The 19,656-nt window shown below is 32.9% G+C and overlaps 1 protein-coding gene across 3 annotated transcripts in view; it reads right to left on the bottom strand.

Moving 5' to 3' along the window:
* LRP1B (LDL receptor related protein 1B) overlaps positions 1-19,656 on the bottom strand; it is a 1,899,539-nt gene that overhangs the window by 656,624 nt on the left and 1,223,259 nt on the right. For all 3 annotated transcript variants that reach the window (XM_078451331.2, XM_078451332.2, XM_078451333.2), the window contains exon 21: positions 15,700-15,882. In XM_078451331.2, coding sequence (XP_078307457.2) covers positions 15,700-15,882 — 183 coding nt within the window. The remainder of the gene's footprint in view (positions 1-15,699; positions 15,883-19,656) is intronic.

The raw sequence follows: 19,656 nt of genomic DNA, 5'->3' as shown, positions 1-19,656 counted from the left end.
TAAAAAGTGCAGCAACTCTTCACCACAGTAATTTTAATTTTAGAATTTTTTTCATTAATACATTTGCCCAAATGCACAAAGGTCCTATACAAAAGCATGTGCTGCCGCTTTGGATATATTAGCAAAAGACTGACAAAAACTTAAATCAAAATCTCAAGACTGGTGACATCACTTACAATGCATCCACACATTGAAGTTGTACACTTGAGTGAAAAAGAGTGAGACAATCCTGCCTAATATAAAACAATCTCCAAAACTTACCAATAAAAAAGGCACAAAATCTAGTGTTTTCTTGCATGGTAAAATATATTTATCTAGGACTATATTTCCATACACATATCAGTATACCCATATAGACAGGTTTGTCTCTATGTGAGTTCTTTCTGGGGGAGGTTATGTAATAGCTAACAGTCATTGCCTCTGGTGAGGAAGAGGTACAGGAAATCTAGAATAGGAGAGCAGGATTTTTCAATGAATCCTTTTGTGCTACTTATTTCCCTTCTACCATATTTCTGCATAACTAGTCCAAAAACAAAAACAAAACCAAAAACAAAACTTAGCTCATTTTTAAAATGATGGTGATAAAATGTACATACATGTGCCATAAAATTTGATAGTTTCTACGAATGTATTTTATGAAAATTCTATGTTGAGGTTGCTCTGTGACTTACACTTCCCTTGGAATTATAGGAAATATAAGAAAATCCTAAGAACCATTCCCTGCCACCAAGGAGTTTATAATCTAGTTAGCAAGACAAAGTCAATGCATAACATATAATTTTAGTCTAAAGTATGGCATTCTGTACTTGAATATTAAATTGTAGGCATTCATCTGAAAGTACCATAGAATGAAAGGAGAGCTCAAGAGTAATGCAGTAATTTCTATTGCTGTTGCCCCCCCCCCAAAATGTCACTAATACATCATGATATTCTTAACCACTGACTCCAGCATAACCTTAGAATTGTTTCAAAAAACCTGTCCATAAACCATTATCAATCTTTTAGAGTCAGAACAGCAGTAAAACCTATTTGCTATTCATGATCTAAATGTTGCCTGGAAAAGGTAAAGAAAAATCGTATTCAAGTGAGTATTAATGTTAACTCAGATTATGCTACCAGACACATAAATACATATGGTTACATTTCTTAGATAAAATTTACAAGTTTAAATAGCTCTCTACTCTCTCCAATTTTGTAGGGGAGGTTTGAAATGTAATTGCTTGTCCCTTTCTTATTTGTTTGGTTTTAATTTGGTTTTAATTCTTACAAAAATGTAGGTAAGAGGGTATACAAGGTTATGGGTAAAACCTAACAGCAAATGATCTTAGTAAGTATGCTTAAAGAATGTTGATTTTTACTTGATTCATATTAAGACAAATCCTCACATAGTCATCATTGGGTGCAATATTTTGAAAGAATAAATATTACAGATTTCTTATTTAAGGTTCCTCCTTTATACATAAGAACCTTGAGACTTAGGGAAAATTTGTATTATGAAAATGAAATACAGATAAGTAATATTAAAATATGTGATAGAAATTATAAATATCCAATATCTAAAAACCCCAAATCTTTAAAAATAATTTATAATGTTCATACTTAAGTTCAAATAACTAAGTCAATTACTTTGCCTTTACTAATTATACTTTAAAAATATGTTACATGATGAAAATAATATTAGGAGTTTATTACTGAGTTTTACATAATCTTTTCTGATCTACTTATAATGTTTTAAACTTGATTACTATGTGTGCAAGAATGTTATGGAAACTGTGGTTTTGCCCTCTGAGCAAAGAGAATAACAGTAGCCAAGTAACAAAGTAGCCACAACAGAAATAACAATCATCATCTTGGTATCATGACAATTAGAGAAATCACACACATGTGCAAACATAAACACACATACACACACGCACGCACACACACACACACACACACACACACACACACTCAGGATATTATAAGGACTGTTTTATTTATGTTACCTTGAAATATACAGTTTAGGATAAAAGCCAGCACAGAGTCATCACATATAGGGAAATTAAGAGTTTCTGGAATCATTAGAAAATGTGATGATTTTCCAAAATAAATTTATATGATCAATTCTAGAGTTTCTCTGTTAAACTGTTTTGTCCATTAAAAAAATAGATTTATCATTTTGTAAAATGCTTGATATATTTTTATCTTAATAAAAGACATTATATGTTATAAAAGAATAATTGCTATCCTGGGATCTGATTGGCAGTTAATATTAAGAATATGGGAATGAAGAGCAATGAATCATTGAGAACATCCAAGTGGATTTTCTCAATAACAGAATGTCGTTTTGAATACTGGTCTTTGAATTGTAATCGTTAAATAAAAAATTATACTACTAACCTTCAATACTACATACACATTTATCTATTTCTCTAACAATATTTGGCTTCAATTCAATTCAGTAATTATTTTTGAGTATAATATGTTTGCCTAGCTACTGAACGATGTAGAAAGATAGGAAAGACAATTTTCTGACCTTGTGGAGTAATAAGTCTAGTACTGATAAATGTTCTACTATTGAGCATATAAAAATGGAATAAGAACAGCCATATAGCAATCAGAGAGTGAGATGGAATTTCAGAAACAGAAAATATATAGGACTGGTTTGAAAAAAAAAAGATTTACTGAGATGTTATTGGGAAAGGTTTCGAAGTGTGGCAGTGAATATTACATACGGAAACAGAAAAACAATTCATATAGACAGCTGCCTCAAGTGTACAGTTTTAATGTTCAAATATATACACTCTGCAAAACAAAAAGTAAAGAAGAAAGAGAGATAATTTAATAGCACACTGATTACTCTTGCTACTCAACAGGAATATGTCAGGGCATGGGGGTGGAGGTAAATCAATTCTTTCTTAATTTGGTCTTCTTTCCATTTATGAGGGAAAACACTGTAACAATTTTGCATGTATATTCTTTATGCTAAAAGTTATTTTCTTAATAGCACAGTTGTATGTACAGATTTTTATCAGAACTATATACACAGAACCACATATACTGAGTATAATAGTTGATTTTCAATGGCCATTTTGAATACAGGGTGTTTTAGCTTTATTTGCTGAATCTAATCCACACATAACATGCAATTCCTATGTAAATTCATAAAGTCAAGAAAGGGCGGGACTTGCTCCAGAAGCAATAATAAGGTAGTTTGAAGTCACAGTTTATGAAATGTTGATGGTTAATTCACGAAGTGTTTCATATTCTTATAAAAATGGAGGACCACTGAAAGATTTTGAGAAAGTATGTACTCAGGTCAGTTTATGAGGTAAGAGGGAGCCAAAGCTGTGTGTAGAATGGATTGAAGCTACTTATTGTCAGGGAAAGACAGAGTAGGCCACATAGTGGTCTAAGTGACAGATAATAAAGGCTTATCATACACTATGATATGTGAGTGGAAAGAGTGGAATGGGTGATGGTAGAGAAATTGTAGAGGTGGATTCAACAGGACCTGAAAAAATGATTGCAAGTTAGAATGTCAAAAGGTACTTTCTGTTTTAAATCCAAATGTTTAGGAAATTGAAGACGTTTCATTTTTTATCCTAGAAGATTGGAGAATTTGAAGAGGCTTGAAGGATGTTTAAAGTTTAGGTTTTTAGTTGCAATTTTTAAATTTTTAAAATTTTTAAAAATTTAAAAATTTTTTAAAAGTTTATTTTATTAATTTATCTATCTATATATTTATTTATTTTGGGAGAGAGAGAGAGAGAGAGAGAGAGAGAAAGAGAGAGAGAGAGAGAAAGCACAAGCAGGGGAAGAACAGAGAAAGAAGGAGAGGGAGAGAGAATCCCAAGCAGGCCTCACTCTCTTAGCACAGAACCAGATGTAGGGCTCAAACCCACGAACCATGAGATCACAACCTGAGCCGAAATCAAGAGTCAGACGCTTAACTGACTGAGCCACCCAGAGGCCCTGAAGATATTTCTAAAAAAAAAAAAAAATAGAGAAATGCGGAAAAATTTCTGACTTCAGAGAAAAAGTGAGATGTGCAGCATAGCATAGGAAAACAACAGGTTTGAAGCATGGAGTGATTTCCAGTGATGGAGATTTGGGAGACATTTATCTAGAAGTGATACTTAAAACTTTGGGAACAGAAAGAGATTGCTGTGGATACCTTCTTTGCAGAGAGATGAGAAGGAGCAAAACAAAGAAATTAAGAGAAAAATCTCCACAATTTCTGAAACATTTTAGGCATTCAAGAAGTATTTTTTAACTTAAATCTAAGAGGCAGGCATGGAAAAGTGAACTAAAAAAAGAGAATATAAATGGTAAGTGAATAGAGGACAATCCACTATAAGACTTCATAAGAAAAGGTTTCAAGGACAGGACATTTTGACCCTGCAGAAAAAGGTCAAATGTTACAGAGAAAGAGATCAAAGTGCAGTATTAGTCAAAGGTTGGGGTGCCTGACTAGCTCAGTCAGTGAAGCAGGTGACCCTGATCTCAGGGTTGTGGGTTCAAGCCCCGCAGTGGGTGTAGAGAATACTTAAAAATATATTTAACAATCTTAAAAAAAATAATCAAAGTATCATTCATCAAGATCATATTGTGTAATAGGTACTTACTGTATGTTCTATTCTAATTATTATTACTATTATTATTATTATATCATTATCAACATCATCATTTTACATATTAGAAAATTGAAACTTAGAGGTTTGGCAATTTATCTGAACTCACGTTACTGAATGGAAGAGGAGGACTCAAGACACAGAAGAGTATGGACTGTGAAATCACCCCCGGTGACCACCAAAACAGCAATTTCCATCAAAGGTTGAGATAGGGTGTTAGATTGCAAAAGGTGAATGAATGATTGAATGATAAGTAAGACAACTAGGTACACCACAAAAGATTATTTCATGAAGAGAAGGAGGAAGATAGGAAATTTTAATAAAATTAATAAAAATGATTCTGAGGTTATTGGACTAGGCATTTTATAGAGAGGAATAAAAATTAATAAAGAAAAGTCCTCTGAGCAAAAATATTTTCTTCTTCACATATAGGATTGAAGAGAAAAAATAGATAGCATACAGCAACATGTTTAAAACTGCCACTGGGAGAATCAAAAGAGAATTATCTAAGTTTCATAAGAAGCAATATGCTAAGTATTTTACTAGCTCTATAACACATAGACAGTGGAGAGCTCACCACATTTTTTTCATCAAAAATAAATAAAACAATTCTATAAGGTTGGTTATATATGTGGGATAGAGAGGAAAGTGCTGTATTTAGAAATTCTGCATATGCAATTCATCATATAATTTCAATAAAATCACTATTCCACTGTAGGAAATGTTTGGTCCTAATTATTCAGATTGCTTTTAAATAATGATTAAATTAACCATTTCACTTTGTTTCTACTGAGACAACAATGGGGGAGGAAAACAAAACAATGTAATCATGGAAAAGAGTAATACTTTGCCATTCACAGAAGCTCCCCAGAGGATTTTCATTACACAGAGGATCAGCACAGAGCAAGCCCTTTATGAAACCAATGTCAGAGTTAAATCCCCATGTGTGCCAGTGAGTTTTGTTACATACTTTTGCTAAAGAGCATTTAATCCTCAACTCTTAACACTGCCCTGGGGCTTGACTTGAAAACATATGTTGCTTTTTCCAATGGAAACTAGAGCAAGAGTTATATGGGTCAGCCCCCAATTTAAAGACAGTCAATCGTAAGAGGAGACTGTACAAGTATAAACTGTCTCACTTGTTTTCTCTAGTCATCCATTCCCCCAATTCAGAGACAAATATTGAGAAGTTCTTACGAATTCTTCTACAAATATGCTTTATTGTTAAAAATATACTTCTGTTCTATAAAAAAAAGTTACATACTATGCCCCCTATTGTTTTCCTTTATTTTTTACTTGACAATCACCAGAAATGTCCATGTCCACGGATCACAGTGATTTCCCATCTTTGAAGTTGCTGCAAGATAGTCTACTATATGGATATACCATAATGTTTGCATCTAGTGCCCTATTTTGGCTTATTTAGGTTTTTTGTAACATTGAGTTATTAGAAACAATTTAGTGAAATAGCAATATAAAAGATGATCAAAATCATATATCATTAAGGAAATACAAATTAAAACAACAGGGAAATATTACTATACACGTATTATGTGGTAAGTCCCCTCTCTAAGGAAAGAAAAAAAAAAAAAACCTCAAGGCAACCTGGCTATACACATACATGACAACATCCCTCATGACCTTGTAACATGAGATCACGTAATGAGACTGCAGGTTTGTGTGATACCATATATGGGAGACAAAGAAATAGAAAATACATTAAAAAAAAAAAAACTATGCCACGTGGTGTTCGGGGCTCAGTTCTTCTGTACGAACCCAACGGAGCTGTACCAGCACGAATAAAGTTGCTTCCTGGAAAGAGAAGCCTAGGTATTATGACTCTCTGTGCAAGAATCCTGCTACAATTAAAATGGTGAAAATCCAAAACACAGCAAATACTGGTGAGGATCTGGAGCAACAGGAACTCCTCATTCGTTACTGGTGGGAAGGCAAAATTGTACAGCCACGGTAGAAGGCAGTACAGCAGTTTCTTAAAAACAAAACCCACTTTTACCATATGATCCAGCAACCATGCTCCATGGGATGTCTTCACAAAAAACCTATATGCACCTGTTTGTATCATAATTGCCAAAACTTGGAGCAACCAAGCTATCTTTCAAAAGCAGATGAATGGATTAAAAAATTGTGGTATATCCAGAAAATGTAATTTATTCATTGCTAAAAACAAATGAGCTCTCAAGTCATGAAGAGACATGGAGGAAAATTAAATGCATGTTACTTAGTGAAAGAAGAAAAAGCCAGGCTGAAAAGGATATATACTAATGATCCCAACTACATCATATTTAGAAACAGTAAAACTACAGAGGCAGTAAAAACATCAGTGGTTGCCTGGGGTTGGGGTAAAGGGAGTGTAAACAGGCAGAATACAGAGGATTATTAGGGCAGCGAAACCATTCTGTATGATACCTTGGGGACACATGGCACATCATTGCACATTTGTCAAAATCCACAGTTTGTACAACACCAAGAGCAAATCCTAATGTAAATTATGGACTTTGGGTGATAATGATGTGTCAGTGTAGGAATGCAGGTTCATCGACTGTAATAAGCCATTCTGTTGTGGGATACTGTTAGTAAAGGAAGCTGTATGTGTAGGAATAACAGGAGGTATATGGGGCACATATAACAGGGGTTATATATGACATGGGGTATGTGTTCTTTCCTCTCACTTTTGCTGTGAACATAAAACTTTTCTAAAAATTGAGTCTGCTGAAAAAAAGTTTTCACACAAATTTAATTGTACAGTATATCCCATGTCATTCAGTTCTAAATATTTACATATACGTATTAAGATTTCTTTATTAATCTGTTGATTATTTTGAAGTGTAATTTTAGTTTTCAGAGTCATGGCCTTCTAGTCATTTGAGTGCTTATTTCTAATTTGACTTTTGTGTATGGAGAATATGTTCTGTAAATTGTCAATTATTTGGTATGCAGGTAATTACTGACTTAAGCTTATTAAACCCCTTATTAAATATTTAAAAAATAGCATCTAAATGAATATCTTTGTACATGTCACTCCTTCAGTGAATTAAGTGTATTTGTAGGATAAAGTCTTAGAGGTGGCATTGTGAGTGAAATTGTATTCACATTTTAAAACCTAGATATATTATCAAATTACTTTCCACAGAGGTTCATCAATATTCACTGACATCAGTGTCTACTTCATCTATTCTCACCAACATAGGATATTATTGGTTTTGTTAATAATCACCAATCTGCTTTTGAAAAAACATCCAGTCCCAATATAGATCTGACTCGCTGATGGGTGAGGGTGATTGTCTCTTCACTTGTCTAAGAGCCTTTTATACTTTTTTGAATTTTGCCAACTTTTATAGTAGTTGGTCTTTTTAAAAACGATACCAAAGAATCGGGGTATGTAATTAGTTATGATCTGTATTTCAAATATTTCCCCTATTTATTCTATATTAACTGCCTTCGTCACTTTGAGACCATTTTTGCTTTTAAAAAGGAAGATTTTTTTGTGTGTGTGTGGACAATTATTCACTTAATGTACTGTTGGATTTGCTCATGCTTTATCTAGAATGGTGGTAGTAAGGGTCTGTAATTTTTGTGTGTAGGGAGGTACTTTTTATAACTTTGGGGAGTTGTAAAACCAATACTATGTTGCTAAAAAGAATAACTTAAAAGCTTTTATTTCTTTTAAATGCTCTGGAGGAGATGAAACAGCATTGGAACAATGTCCCTTGAAACATTTGGTAGGGGCACTTGGGTGGCTCAATCAGTTAAGCCTCCGACTTCAGCTCAGGTCATGATCTCACAGTCCATGGGTTTGAGCCCCGCGTCGGGCTCTGTGCTGACAGCTCAGAGCCTGGAGCCTGCTTCAGATTCTGTGTCTCCCTCTTTCTGCCCCTCCCCTGCTCCTGCTCTGTCTCTGTCTCAAAAATAAATAAAAACATTTTAAAAATTAGAAAAAAAGAAATATCTGGTAGAACTATTCAACTGCACATGGAGCTTTTGGAAGAATGATGAGAAGGGGGCAGTTCTTGATTATTTTTCCTATTGTAATAAAATAAATTATCCTATTTTCCTTTCTAGACAAAATTTTGGAAATGTATATTTTCTGAATATACAATTTTATTAACACAAGTTTTAAATTTCATTTCTGAAACACTGCCTAGTTTCTTTAATTGGTATGATTTTTCAGCGTTTCTGATTATTTTCCAGTTCTCATTTATGGACTGAATTTTCAGTGTGTTTTCTTTATTGGGTCAGTTAATGTATTAGCAATTTTGGTTATTCTTTCAAAAACTTAGGGCTTGAATTATCAAATTATGTTGTTTTTTGTTTCTCTTTTCTAAATTTAAATTTGATCTGTTTTTCTCTTTTCTTTTGGTTTGTGTTGTTGGTATGTCCTAACTTCTTGTGTTAGTTATTGCATTAGTTAGGATGAGCTTGCTACAGTAACAAACTAAAATCTGCATATTTTCTCTTTAGACTGATAATTTAAAAGGTCACTGAGATAGGAGGCAAAAGAGCAGGAGGGTGCTCACTTTAGCTTAACTGCCTTAGCATGGAAGTGATACAGTCCATTGGTTAGAACTAGTCACCTGGCCCCAACCTAACTGCAAGAGAGTAGAGAAACATAACAAAACATAAGAAAATTGGTGAATACTGTCTCTTACATATTGTTAAAAATATTTTTTTATTTTTATTTTTTAATGTAAATATATGTGTCTCAAAGTCTTAGAGCAGTTTTAACCTTTAATAACTTTAGAAATACAAATGTTGTAAGCATAAAAATTATTTGAAAGTTTATCTAAATCTATTATACTTTTGTAAATTGACTTTTACGTTACATGTAATTTTGCAAATTTAGAATATAACCTTTTAGCATTACTATTTTTTTGTTTCAGCTCCTGTTGTTCAGCAAACTGCTAGAAGCTACAAGAAACGTACTTAAACATTCATTATTCAAGATTCACAAAACTAGCTATATGTTAAAAATAAAGTTTCAGATGATGTTTTCGATGATTTTATAACTTTATACTTCTGAAGTTGTTAAAGGCTAAAAATTCACTGAGTTTTGGGACGCTTGCATATAAATGTACAAAGTTATGAATTTTTCCTTGAGCAATGCTTTATTTATATTCCATATGTTCTGATATATACAGATCTTTATTTTTTAAAAGTTCTACAATTCCAGTTTCATTCCTTCTAGAATTAAGATAAAAAAGTGTCTTATTTTATTATTAAATTTCCAAATGGAAGGGCTGTTTACTCTTCTTAATTACTAGATCAGGAAATTCTGGCTGCACAATTTCTACTTCTTGGAATTTACTGAAGGTGTTTGTGACACTAAATGTTTGTGACACTAAATGCTCATTTCAAAAAATCTTTCATAAGCCTTGTAAAAGAAAGTGTATTTTTTTTACTTCTAAGAAAAGTGTTATATTTTTATTAATTTGCTCTAGGCATTCTTAGATCTAAATTCTTATTTTTGTTCTATTTGATTTTTAATGGTTAGAATAAATGAATACAATTTGTTCCTAATATTGTTTTCTCATTGTGGTTTCTGTAATTTTTGCTGTATAAAAGTTTATAATGTATTATTTCCTGCAAGATACTTACATTTCAAAATATTTATTAAAGATTGTATTTTTATAATTAAATTTTTTGGTTTTGTTTTGTTGTTGCTGTGGTTAGTCTCAGCAATATTTTATTCTGGTCCCTAAACTTATCCCTTCGTTTTCTAATACCTATATTTTTATTGCCTTAATAATTTTCCTAGTGAGAATCGTGGAAAAATGTGGAAAAATACAGTATACTTTGTATGTCTGAATTATCTTCAATAATATTTTACCTGGGTATAGAATAATAGCTTGAAAGTGTTTTTCCTTCAGCATCTATTATTCTATTTTCTTGTGGCATTTCTTGTGGCATTACCTATTTTCTTAGGTAATTTAATATTCTTTCTGGTAGCTTCAGTAACTGATGATATCCAATTTCAAAATGACTTCTAGAAGTTTGGGTTAAGTTTGTTAATTTTACTCAGAAGCCTGAATGTACTTCTTTATGAGGAATCAAGTTCTTCACTTTAGCTAAAACTTATTCTGTGTGTGTGTGTGTGTGTGTGTGTGTGTGTGTGTGTGTGTTTCTGTTAATACCTATATTGTCTCATGGACTTTCTTGTATCTGTTGTAGCCTTTCTTTTTGATTTATTTTTTAATGTTTATTTTTGAGAAAGAGAGCGGGGGGAGGGGCAGAGAGAGACAGAATCCACAGCAGGCTCCAGCTTGGGGCTCGAACCCAGGAGCCTGTGAGACCATGACCTGAGCTGAAGTTGGACAATTAACTGACTCACCCAAGCGCCCTTTCAACATATATCTTAACTGCTCTTTCTTATTTATTTATTTTCTCTTTTTCTGTAATGCTTTCTGGGTAAAATGTACATTATTATTTTTCAGTTTGTTTCCTTTATGTCCATCCTAGAATTTTTTAAAATTTCCGTGTTGACATATTTCATTCTCAAGTCTAATAGGTACCATTTTCCACCTTTTTCTGTTACAATTATTCTAATCATATCTACTTCAATATATCATACACCTATATATAATCAAATATAGGTATATTCTTGTTCACTTTAGGGATATTCTTTTCCATTTTTTTTCTCTTTGAGGATCTTAAACATACTTCTTTTAAACCCCTTTTTTTTAGATATGTCATTTAGACATCTCGTTTTCATTTAATCTTGAGTAAATTCATTTCATGATTGATTTTTGATGGCTGGTTTTATTAGAGATTGTTTTCTTCATGGATTTTATAATTTTTTTTCAATCTTACCTTGGGTAGGAATTCTCAATTTTCTCTCTGACTTTATGTGTTTATCTATCACTCAGTACAGGTGTTGCTGTTTCTCTTCAGCCCACTCCATAACCACCCCTACTCTTGGTTCACAAATCCATCTTGTATTTGTCTTTTTATCACTTTCAGTCTCTGAGCTAGCAAGAGGATTGGCGCGATTGCCTTCCATCTCTCTAGGCACACAACTTCAGTTAAGTAACCATCCTAGGAAGCAACCAGCTATATTTTTTCCTCTTCTTTTTTTTTTTTTTTTTTTTCAACGTTTTTAATTTATTTTTGGGACAGAGAGAGACAGAGCATGAACGGGGGAGGGGCAGAGAGAGAGGGAGACACAGAATCGGAAACAGGCTCCAGGCTCCGAGCCATCAGCCCAGAGCCCGACGCGGGGCTCGAACTCACGGACCGCGAGATCGTGACCTGGCTGAAGTCGGACGCTTAACCGACTGCGCCACCCAGGCGCCCCTCCTCTTCTTTCAAAAGTAAGGGAGTCCTATTCCGATTCTTTTTTTTTTTTTTTTTTTTTCATCAGTGAGCCTAGCTCCAGTCCCCAACTTCATTTCCTGTTAAACCTAACCTGTGCATCTCTACTGGTCTCCATATCCAATCCAATCAGGCATCCAGCTTCAATCCAGCCCACCATTTGCTGTTATACTTTATTTCAATTCATCAGAGATGTATTTTGTTAATACGACCAAATCTCTCATTTTCACCTATTATATTTTACCATCATCTCTATGTATTTTTAACATCAGAGAAAGGATTCAAAGTGTGAACTTAAAATTTCATCCTTAGGAAATTTTTTCTTACGTCTTCTTAATGACATTTGAGTAGTTCATTGTGTGAATGCACTATAATTATTAAGTAGTGCCCCTAATGATGGGGATTGCATTATTTCTAGTTTGGGAGCTATTAAAACAAAATGTTGCATTGAAAATCTTTTTGTATTTATCTTTATACACTTCTGCTGTTCCTTACATGGATTTCTAGAAGTGAAAGGTTTGGGTTAAATTTACTAACCACCAAAGGGCCTCTTATCCCCCAAACTTTGACATCATTGTATAATATCACATATTTTTCTTTTTTCCAATGTGAAGAATGCATTTCTGAGTTTCTTTCCCATAAGAGGTAGATATGAAATTTCCCTACCAGATTGCTTAACTATAATATAACCGCAACTTATTGGTCTTGGTGTGAGGGACCAAATATGGAAGAGTGTAGTTCTTAGCGAAGATAGGTCCTTTGAGGAGCTCGTGGGTGGCTCAGTCAGTTAAGACTCCAACTTGAACACAGGTCATTGTCTCACAGTTCGTGGGTTCAAGCCTTAGTCGGGTTCTGTGCTGACAGCTTAGATCCTGGAGACTGCTTTCGGTTCTGTCTCCCTCTAGTTCTCTGCCCCTCCCCCACTCATACTCTGTCTCTCTCTCTCTCTCAAAAATAAATAAAACATTAAAAAAAATAGGTCCTTTGAAATTAGAAGCTCTTCAATATTAATGACTATATTGCACTTTTAATTTAGCTCACATTCTCTTCTTTATAAGAATAAAGTAACATTAATCTGCTTACATTTTTACTCTAATATACGGCAATTTATGTATAAAAGAAAAGCCACTGTAACCACCAAATGTTAATAGATTACCTTGAAAACTTTTAAATGTTTAAGCTAGCATTTAGAAGTCTTTGAAAAATAAATATGGACCCTGAATTCAGTGTCTTGGGTAGTTTAAAGGTATATTAGCTTGTAAAGCTAATAATTTAATTAAGGTAAATTTTAAAAATATCAAAAATATTATAGACATGTACACATTTTTAATCCAATGCTTATGTTTAAAGTTCTCTTTAATATATGCAATATTCATAAATATGCAAATATAATTGTGTTAGGACTCCTTAAATAGTTTGAATAAATTTTGGTTTACTATGTTTAAGCCACAGATTAAATTAGAAATAAATTAATGCTTAAATTACTGCCTTTCACATTTTGCTTTAATTTTTACAATTATTTATTATTTGTGTGTGTGGGTGTGTTTGGACACTTAAGTTCTACCCTTTTAACAAATTTCAGTTATACAATACAGTATTATCAACTGTATATATTTGCCATGCTATACTATATTTCAGTATATATTATACTTTGATAATTCAACATAAATTTTATTTCAGTTCTGCTTTTTCTCATTAAATTTTGGTTTATAAGTATTTCGTACATTTATTTATGTTTGATTAAAAACATTATTAATGGGATAATCCAAATCCCAAGACAACATACATAAAATTGTCTCTCAGAATTCAATTCTCCAAAGATATCCAGTATATGGGATCAAAATATACTACCCCCAAAATATGCCATTTTAACAGAAGCGTTATTTTGAGTGAAGGCATCTGAGATCCAACAGATGTAGAAAGAAGCATTGCTATAGCCTCCCTTATCTGATTATAAGCATAAACTTCTGAGAAATGAGGACTGGTATAAATCCTTTTCTAGGGAAGTATACACTTCCCTAGAAGGAAAATAGAAATAGGAAGCATGAAGGAAATAGCATAGCATGAAGGAAATAGAAAAATCAGTGACAAAATGGACATGCACACCCTTTATTAACTAGCCTTGTCTTCTGTTAGTTCTCCCATACATTTACCTGCTTACAATTTGCCATCCCTATAAACTCAAAATCCTTTTCATTTATTTCATCATTTTTCTACAAATTTACTGTTATTTGCTAAACTTCTATGTAAGCCCAAGTTGTAACCATCCTGTGGAGTCAGTCACTCATCACTGAGTTTTCCCACATGCATGTATGATATATGTGTAAATAAACTTGTTCTGGTTTTGTTTTATTATTAATCTATCCTTGGCCAGTCTAATTTAAAGGGTCCAAGCCAATGAATCCAATATGGGTATAGGAAAAGGTTCTTCCTCCCTATATTACTGTTTAACAAGTTATTCATCTATTCATTTTCAATCAATATAGTGTGCTCCAAAAAGATAATTTCTAAACTTAAAGTCACAGTTTTTAACCAATAAGCCCAAAATTAAAATGCTTACTTTAACAAATGAAAAGAGTCACATAATTGTTAAAAATATTGTTAGAAAAGTAACCATTTTGAAAACACAACTCCCTCATTAACAATGAGCCTCAGGAGTATTTATTTCTCTATGCCCATGTTAGCTTACATTTATCTCTTTATTTCTTATTTGAATGCTTAATTGTAACCAGGAGGTGTGTCCAAAAAAAGAAACACCATATCTTTTTATATCTTCAAATGCCCATAGTCATATGGTTTCCAGAGTGTTCTCTTACCCACAGCTATGATAACTTTTCATTTCTACCTTTTGGTTGAAATACATAATAGGGAGCAAAATGAATCATCCAGAGATTAGGCAATTCAAAAAGCAATTTCACATCATCCCAGAGATGATTCTATAATATATATCCCATAATATGGAATTCTTTCCATGGATTATTTTGTTGATGATATAACCCATTTCATGAATTATACCACAACAGTTAATTGTAATATATTTTTTCTCTAAATTTCAACTCATCATCTAGTATAGAGGGGAAAATAAATAAGTTAGTTTATTGTGTCAGTTAGAACCTACTATATATAGGAAAACAAAATGGAAAAGTCATAATAATAAAATAACATCATAAAAATTAATAAAAGTTTCAGTGACTTTCAAAACAAATCAAAGATTTGAATGGAAGTCATTACCTTTGTCTTACTGAAATTTAGCAACGGTACAATTAAATTTAGGAATCTACTGTAGTTGAAAATAAATGTATATAATTTTGCTTTTCCATTCTATTCATCTTCATCAAATTTTATGTTGAGGATTTATCTGTAAAAAGAGGAATACTGTCTGTGGGTTTGTCTCCTTCAGAAGCCTGAAACCCCAGACTCTGCATCTTCATTGCTTGGTTGCAAATACCAATTCTGCCATGCAGACTCTTTTGACATATTTTTTTAACTTGAGCATGTTAAAAACTTGTCTGGGCTTCAGTTTTTTCACTGTGAACTGGGATGATGAAATGAGTTCATGAAGAACACATTTTTTTAGAGCTGTGCTAGGCCCACAGATAGTTCTGAATAAATGTTAGCTATTATTACATATAGAATGTGAGCAAACATACTGGAGACACAAGAACACTTTTTATGAAGGTAAGATATACATTGAGGATAGGCCAAAAGGATTCTATCTCCAGGACACCCAAGGAATAAGCTGCACCGATATTCTGCTTACCTGTACTCCGACAGGAAAACTTGGTTTTGTAATCACACAGTCGTAAAGTACCGTTGCAGCCTTTTTCGTCACTACCATCTTCACAATCTTTTTCCCCATCGCAGCGCCACAGATCAGGAATGCAATTTCCATCGGGGTGGCACTGAAATTCATTCCCATTACAACCAGGAGGAGAGCGAATCTCTTAAATTGAAATGAGGGAGAGAGAGGCAACAGGGAGAAGATAGGAAAGAAATTATTATTTTCCTCAATGGTATTTGTTTTCATTTTTTCTTCTTTTCAGGTATTACGATGCCAGAGACAATGTATTTTCACGTTAGTTGTTTAATAGCTGTAATACTCTCTGATATTTTCAATTTCATTTTAGGAACATTAATAATTAGAGGAAATGATGTTTCTTGCCTCCCACAGAATTCCTGAAAGTGCCACATACATTAGAAAAAAGGAAGAGCAAGTGGGATAATATGTAGATATTCTGTTGTGATTTTTATTAGAAACTCAAGAATGAAATCTTGAAAGGGTTTTTCTCTATGGCATATTAAAGGAAAATATTTCACACTCTATACTAAATGTTAAGACCGTTGGTTCCTCTTTTGACATTTCTTTAGACAACTTCCTTTAGACTAGTAAGAGGTAAATAACCAAAAAAGAAATACTTTCTGACTAATAATATCTTTGAAGAATAACATTTAAAATTTTGAAAAAAACACATACAAAAAACTCTAAGTAACAAAGTCTTTAGGACATAAGATTTCACTTCTAGAATTAGAACAGAGACACATAAGAATTTAATGAGGTACTATGCATTCAAGTTCAATTTATCAATTAATAATTCAACAGCTCCCAGATAATAGTATTCCTCAAAACCTGTTGACTAAAAACATAGGTTAAATTCTCCAGGTAAGCTTAAGGAAGAATAAGGAACCATAAATGTTGGCTATATGGATGTTTAACAGTGTAACAATTGAATATGACTATAATCAGCAGTATTTTAAATTTTCATTAATATCTAATATTATGAGATATCATATTAACCAGTATCTCTACATTCTGTTGTAAAATAGACTTTAGTATAAATTTTTCTACACTGAAGTTTTAATGTAATACATGTGTATTTCATACAGCTATATTCAGCAATTAATCTACAATAGATCTATAATAGCAATTAATCTATATTATTATGATAAATTTGAAAAAGTTTCAGGTGAATTATCACTTACGTAATAAGATGGTTTGGTAGGAATCATGTGGTTATGAGTTAACATTAAATTCACTTGAGGTCAAAGATAACAATGACATTTATATCACCAAGGCAGTTAGTTTATCTTTTTAGACTACTATGTATTTATCCAGAAAGTGAAGCCTGCAGGGTTGTTGTGAGGTATAAATTGGGTATCTGTAAATAATTATTTTAACTACAAAATTTAGTTGTTACACCCTGTTATTTTCTATGATATAAAGTCTCTATGTAAAGACTTTCAAAAATTATATGTCAGGTGATACAATAGTATGAAGATGCACAAAATAGAGTTACCTCTACTTTTTAAGTATTTCTGGAGCAGCAATGTTGAAAAAATGAACAACAATGAGAAAAATATATAAAATGAGCCCCACTGAAGCAGGAATAAAGAAGCACTTTTGGTAGAAAATAGCTGTTCCAAGTAACAGAAAACCTGTAAGACTTCTTTTCAAAAGTAACCGCTGCAAAGAACACTTATACTCATCACACCTAACTTACAGAGAAGACTGAGTTTAGGATGGCTTTGAAGTCCTTTCCAAAATGAGACTTTTTCTATTTTTCCTGTCATGCAAATCATTCTGACTTTGGGTATCTAGAGTCTTCATGATTAAACAAAACGTTTCCTTGCATACGCACAATAAAAATGGCAGAGTCTCTGCACATTTGGAAGATATATATGGAATGTGATACAGCAAACTCCCACCATACCTAATTTGATATCTGTGGAGTGCACATTTAGCGGTAGGGCTTAACAACTATATTGGTAAAGAATGCTGGGACAGGTCTCATAAACAAGATACTGTGAAGTGTTCGAACTTGAGGTCTTTTTAAAGGTAACTTGAGAATCCTATGTGATTTCAATATTCAAGAAGAGCAAAGGAGACAAATCAAATGATGTCCCAAGAGCTATTCAGCTCTTTAAATGATTCTATGGTGAAGAGGCCAACTTTGATGCAGCAGTGAAACAGCCTTTGGTTCTTTTACTTATGACTTAAACTTACTTGAAAACAAAAAAACACAAACTTTGGCTCAGCTGAATTTTATAACCTATAGTCTGAACTCAGCCAATAACGTATAAAAATTGTATTTCAAGTAGTTGTCACACAGTGATTCCAAATACTTAATAATGGAAGGTATGGTATATTGATTTTTCTACATTCTGTAAAATAAGAGTTGGAGACTGGCAGCTCATATACTTACATGTATACATGTATTAATATAGGTACATGCATAATGTCAACATTATATGTATTAACAGCTTCCTACTATGATGAAGTGATGAAGATACACATTTTTATTGTATTTTGACTTGTGGACTTTTTTCCTTGGTGGAGGTAGGTAGACAGTAGGGCAATTACAAATTATATTTTCTTTTGATTTTGAATCTACTTGTGAGAACCCGTAAGGGAAATTTTATTTCACTCTTGCGTCAATATTAGCACTAATTTTATTCTCTTGTGCAAATTAGTTTTCCTTCTTTGTAAGTCCTTTTTATGGATATTCATGAAAAATCCTGAAACTCATCACGTTTCTCTCCTTGCAATAGCTACATAGAATTTACAGCAGAATTTATGAAACATTTTTCATATATGAATTTATTTGGATCAGTCTCAACCTCAGGTTTATTTACATTGCTAATCATTTTTCTGCCTTTTAAAAAAAAGTCCTTTGTCTTCATAATCTTTCATCTTTCCAGGTTATCATTTAGATTATTTCTGGAAAAAATAAGCATGCTAAGTAAATAAAGATAGAAAAGTGAAATAGGAAGACATTTTGAGAAGAAATAACATAGTTTACATTTAAAAGTGCCTAACTGAGGAAACACTTCATTAGTTTAAATAAAATTAAATAGTATATTACCAAATTCTACAACACATTTCTATTCCTCTTCCCATCTTGTATTTCTTCATATGCAATATTGCCTCAAAAATGTCAATATTAATGAATGGAATTCTATATTTAATTAATTATTGTAAAAGTAATGCTTTGATTCTTTTGAACATGTTTCAGATTTGGTTTTAATTTTTTTTTTTCAACGTTTTTTTTATTTATTTTTGGGACAGAGAGAGACAGAGCATGAACAGGGGAGGGGCAGAGAGAGAAGGAGACACAGAATCGGAAGCAGGCTCCAGGCTCTGAGCCGTCAGCCCAGAGCCCAGCCAGAGCCCGACGCGGGGCTCGAACTCGCGGACCGCGAGATCGTGACCTGGCTGAAGTCGGACGCTTAACCGACTGCGCCACCCAGGCGCCCCCAGATTTGGTTTTAAATATCTACTTCTTTAGAGTCTGGTTAGGCCATTAACTCAATGACGTAATGGGAAATTCTCAAGAAGATTTATGTAAACTGAGAAATGTATATATATTAATCTGATTCAAAAAAGAGACTTGCAAAAGGCAAATTGTTGCTTTGGGAGAAGGGGATATTTGTGATCCAGCACTATGGGAATTTTACATATAGAATCTCAGCTTTTTAGCTCAATGTCATTTAGAGCTGGAAATAAATTGTGGTCACACAAATCAAAATGTAATCTATGAAAGGGAGAGAGTGTGTTGCTAATTGTCTGAGGTCTTTTGTTTTTTGGTTTTTGTTTTTTTTTCCCATTTCCATTTGCATTTTCTTTGCTTTGCTTGGTATTATTTGGTTTATCTATTTGTACTTCATGAATGAATCCACTCATCTGTTTTCTTATTCTAAATAAACATTTATCTTATAAATC

This window comes from Panthera onca, chromosome C1, assembly GCF_046562875.1.
Source record: "Panthera onca isolate mPanOnc1 chromosome C1, mPanOnc1 haplotype 2, whole genome shotgun sequence".
Classification (NCBI taxonomy): Eukaryota; Metazoa; Chordata; class Mammalia; order Carnivora; family Felidae; genus Panthera; species Panthera onca.
The sequence above is the reverse complement of the archived record's forward strand: the minus strand, read 5'-3'. Positions and strand labels throughout refer to the sequence as shown.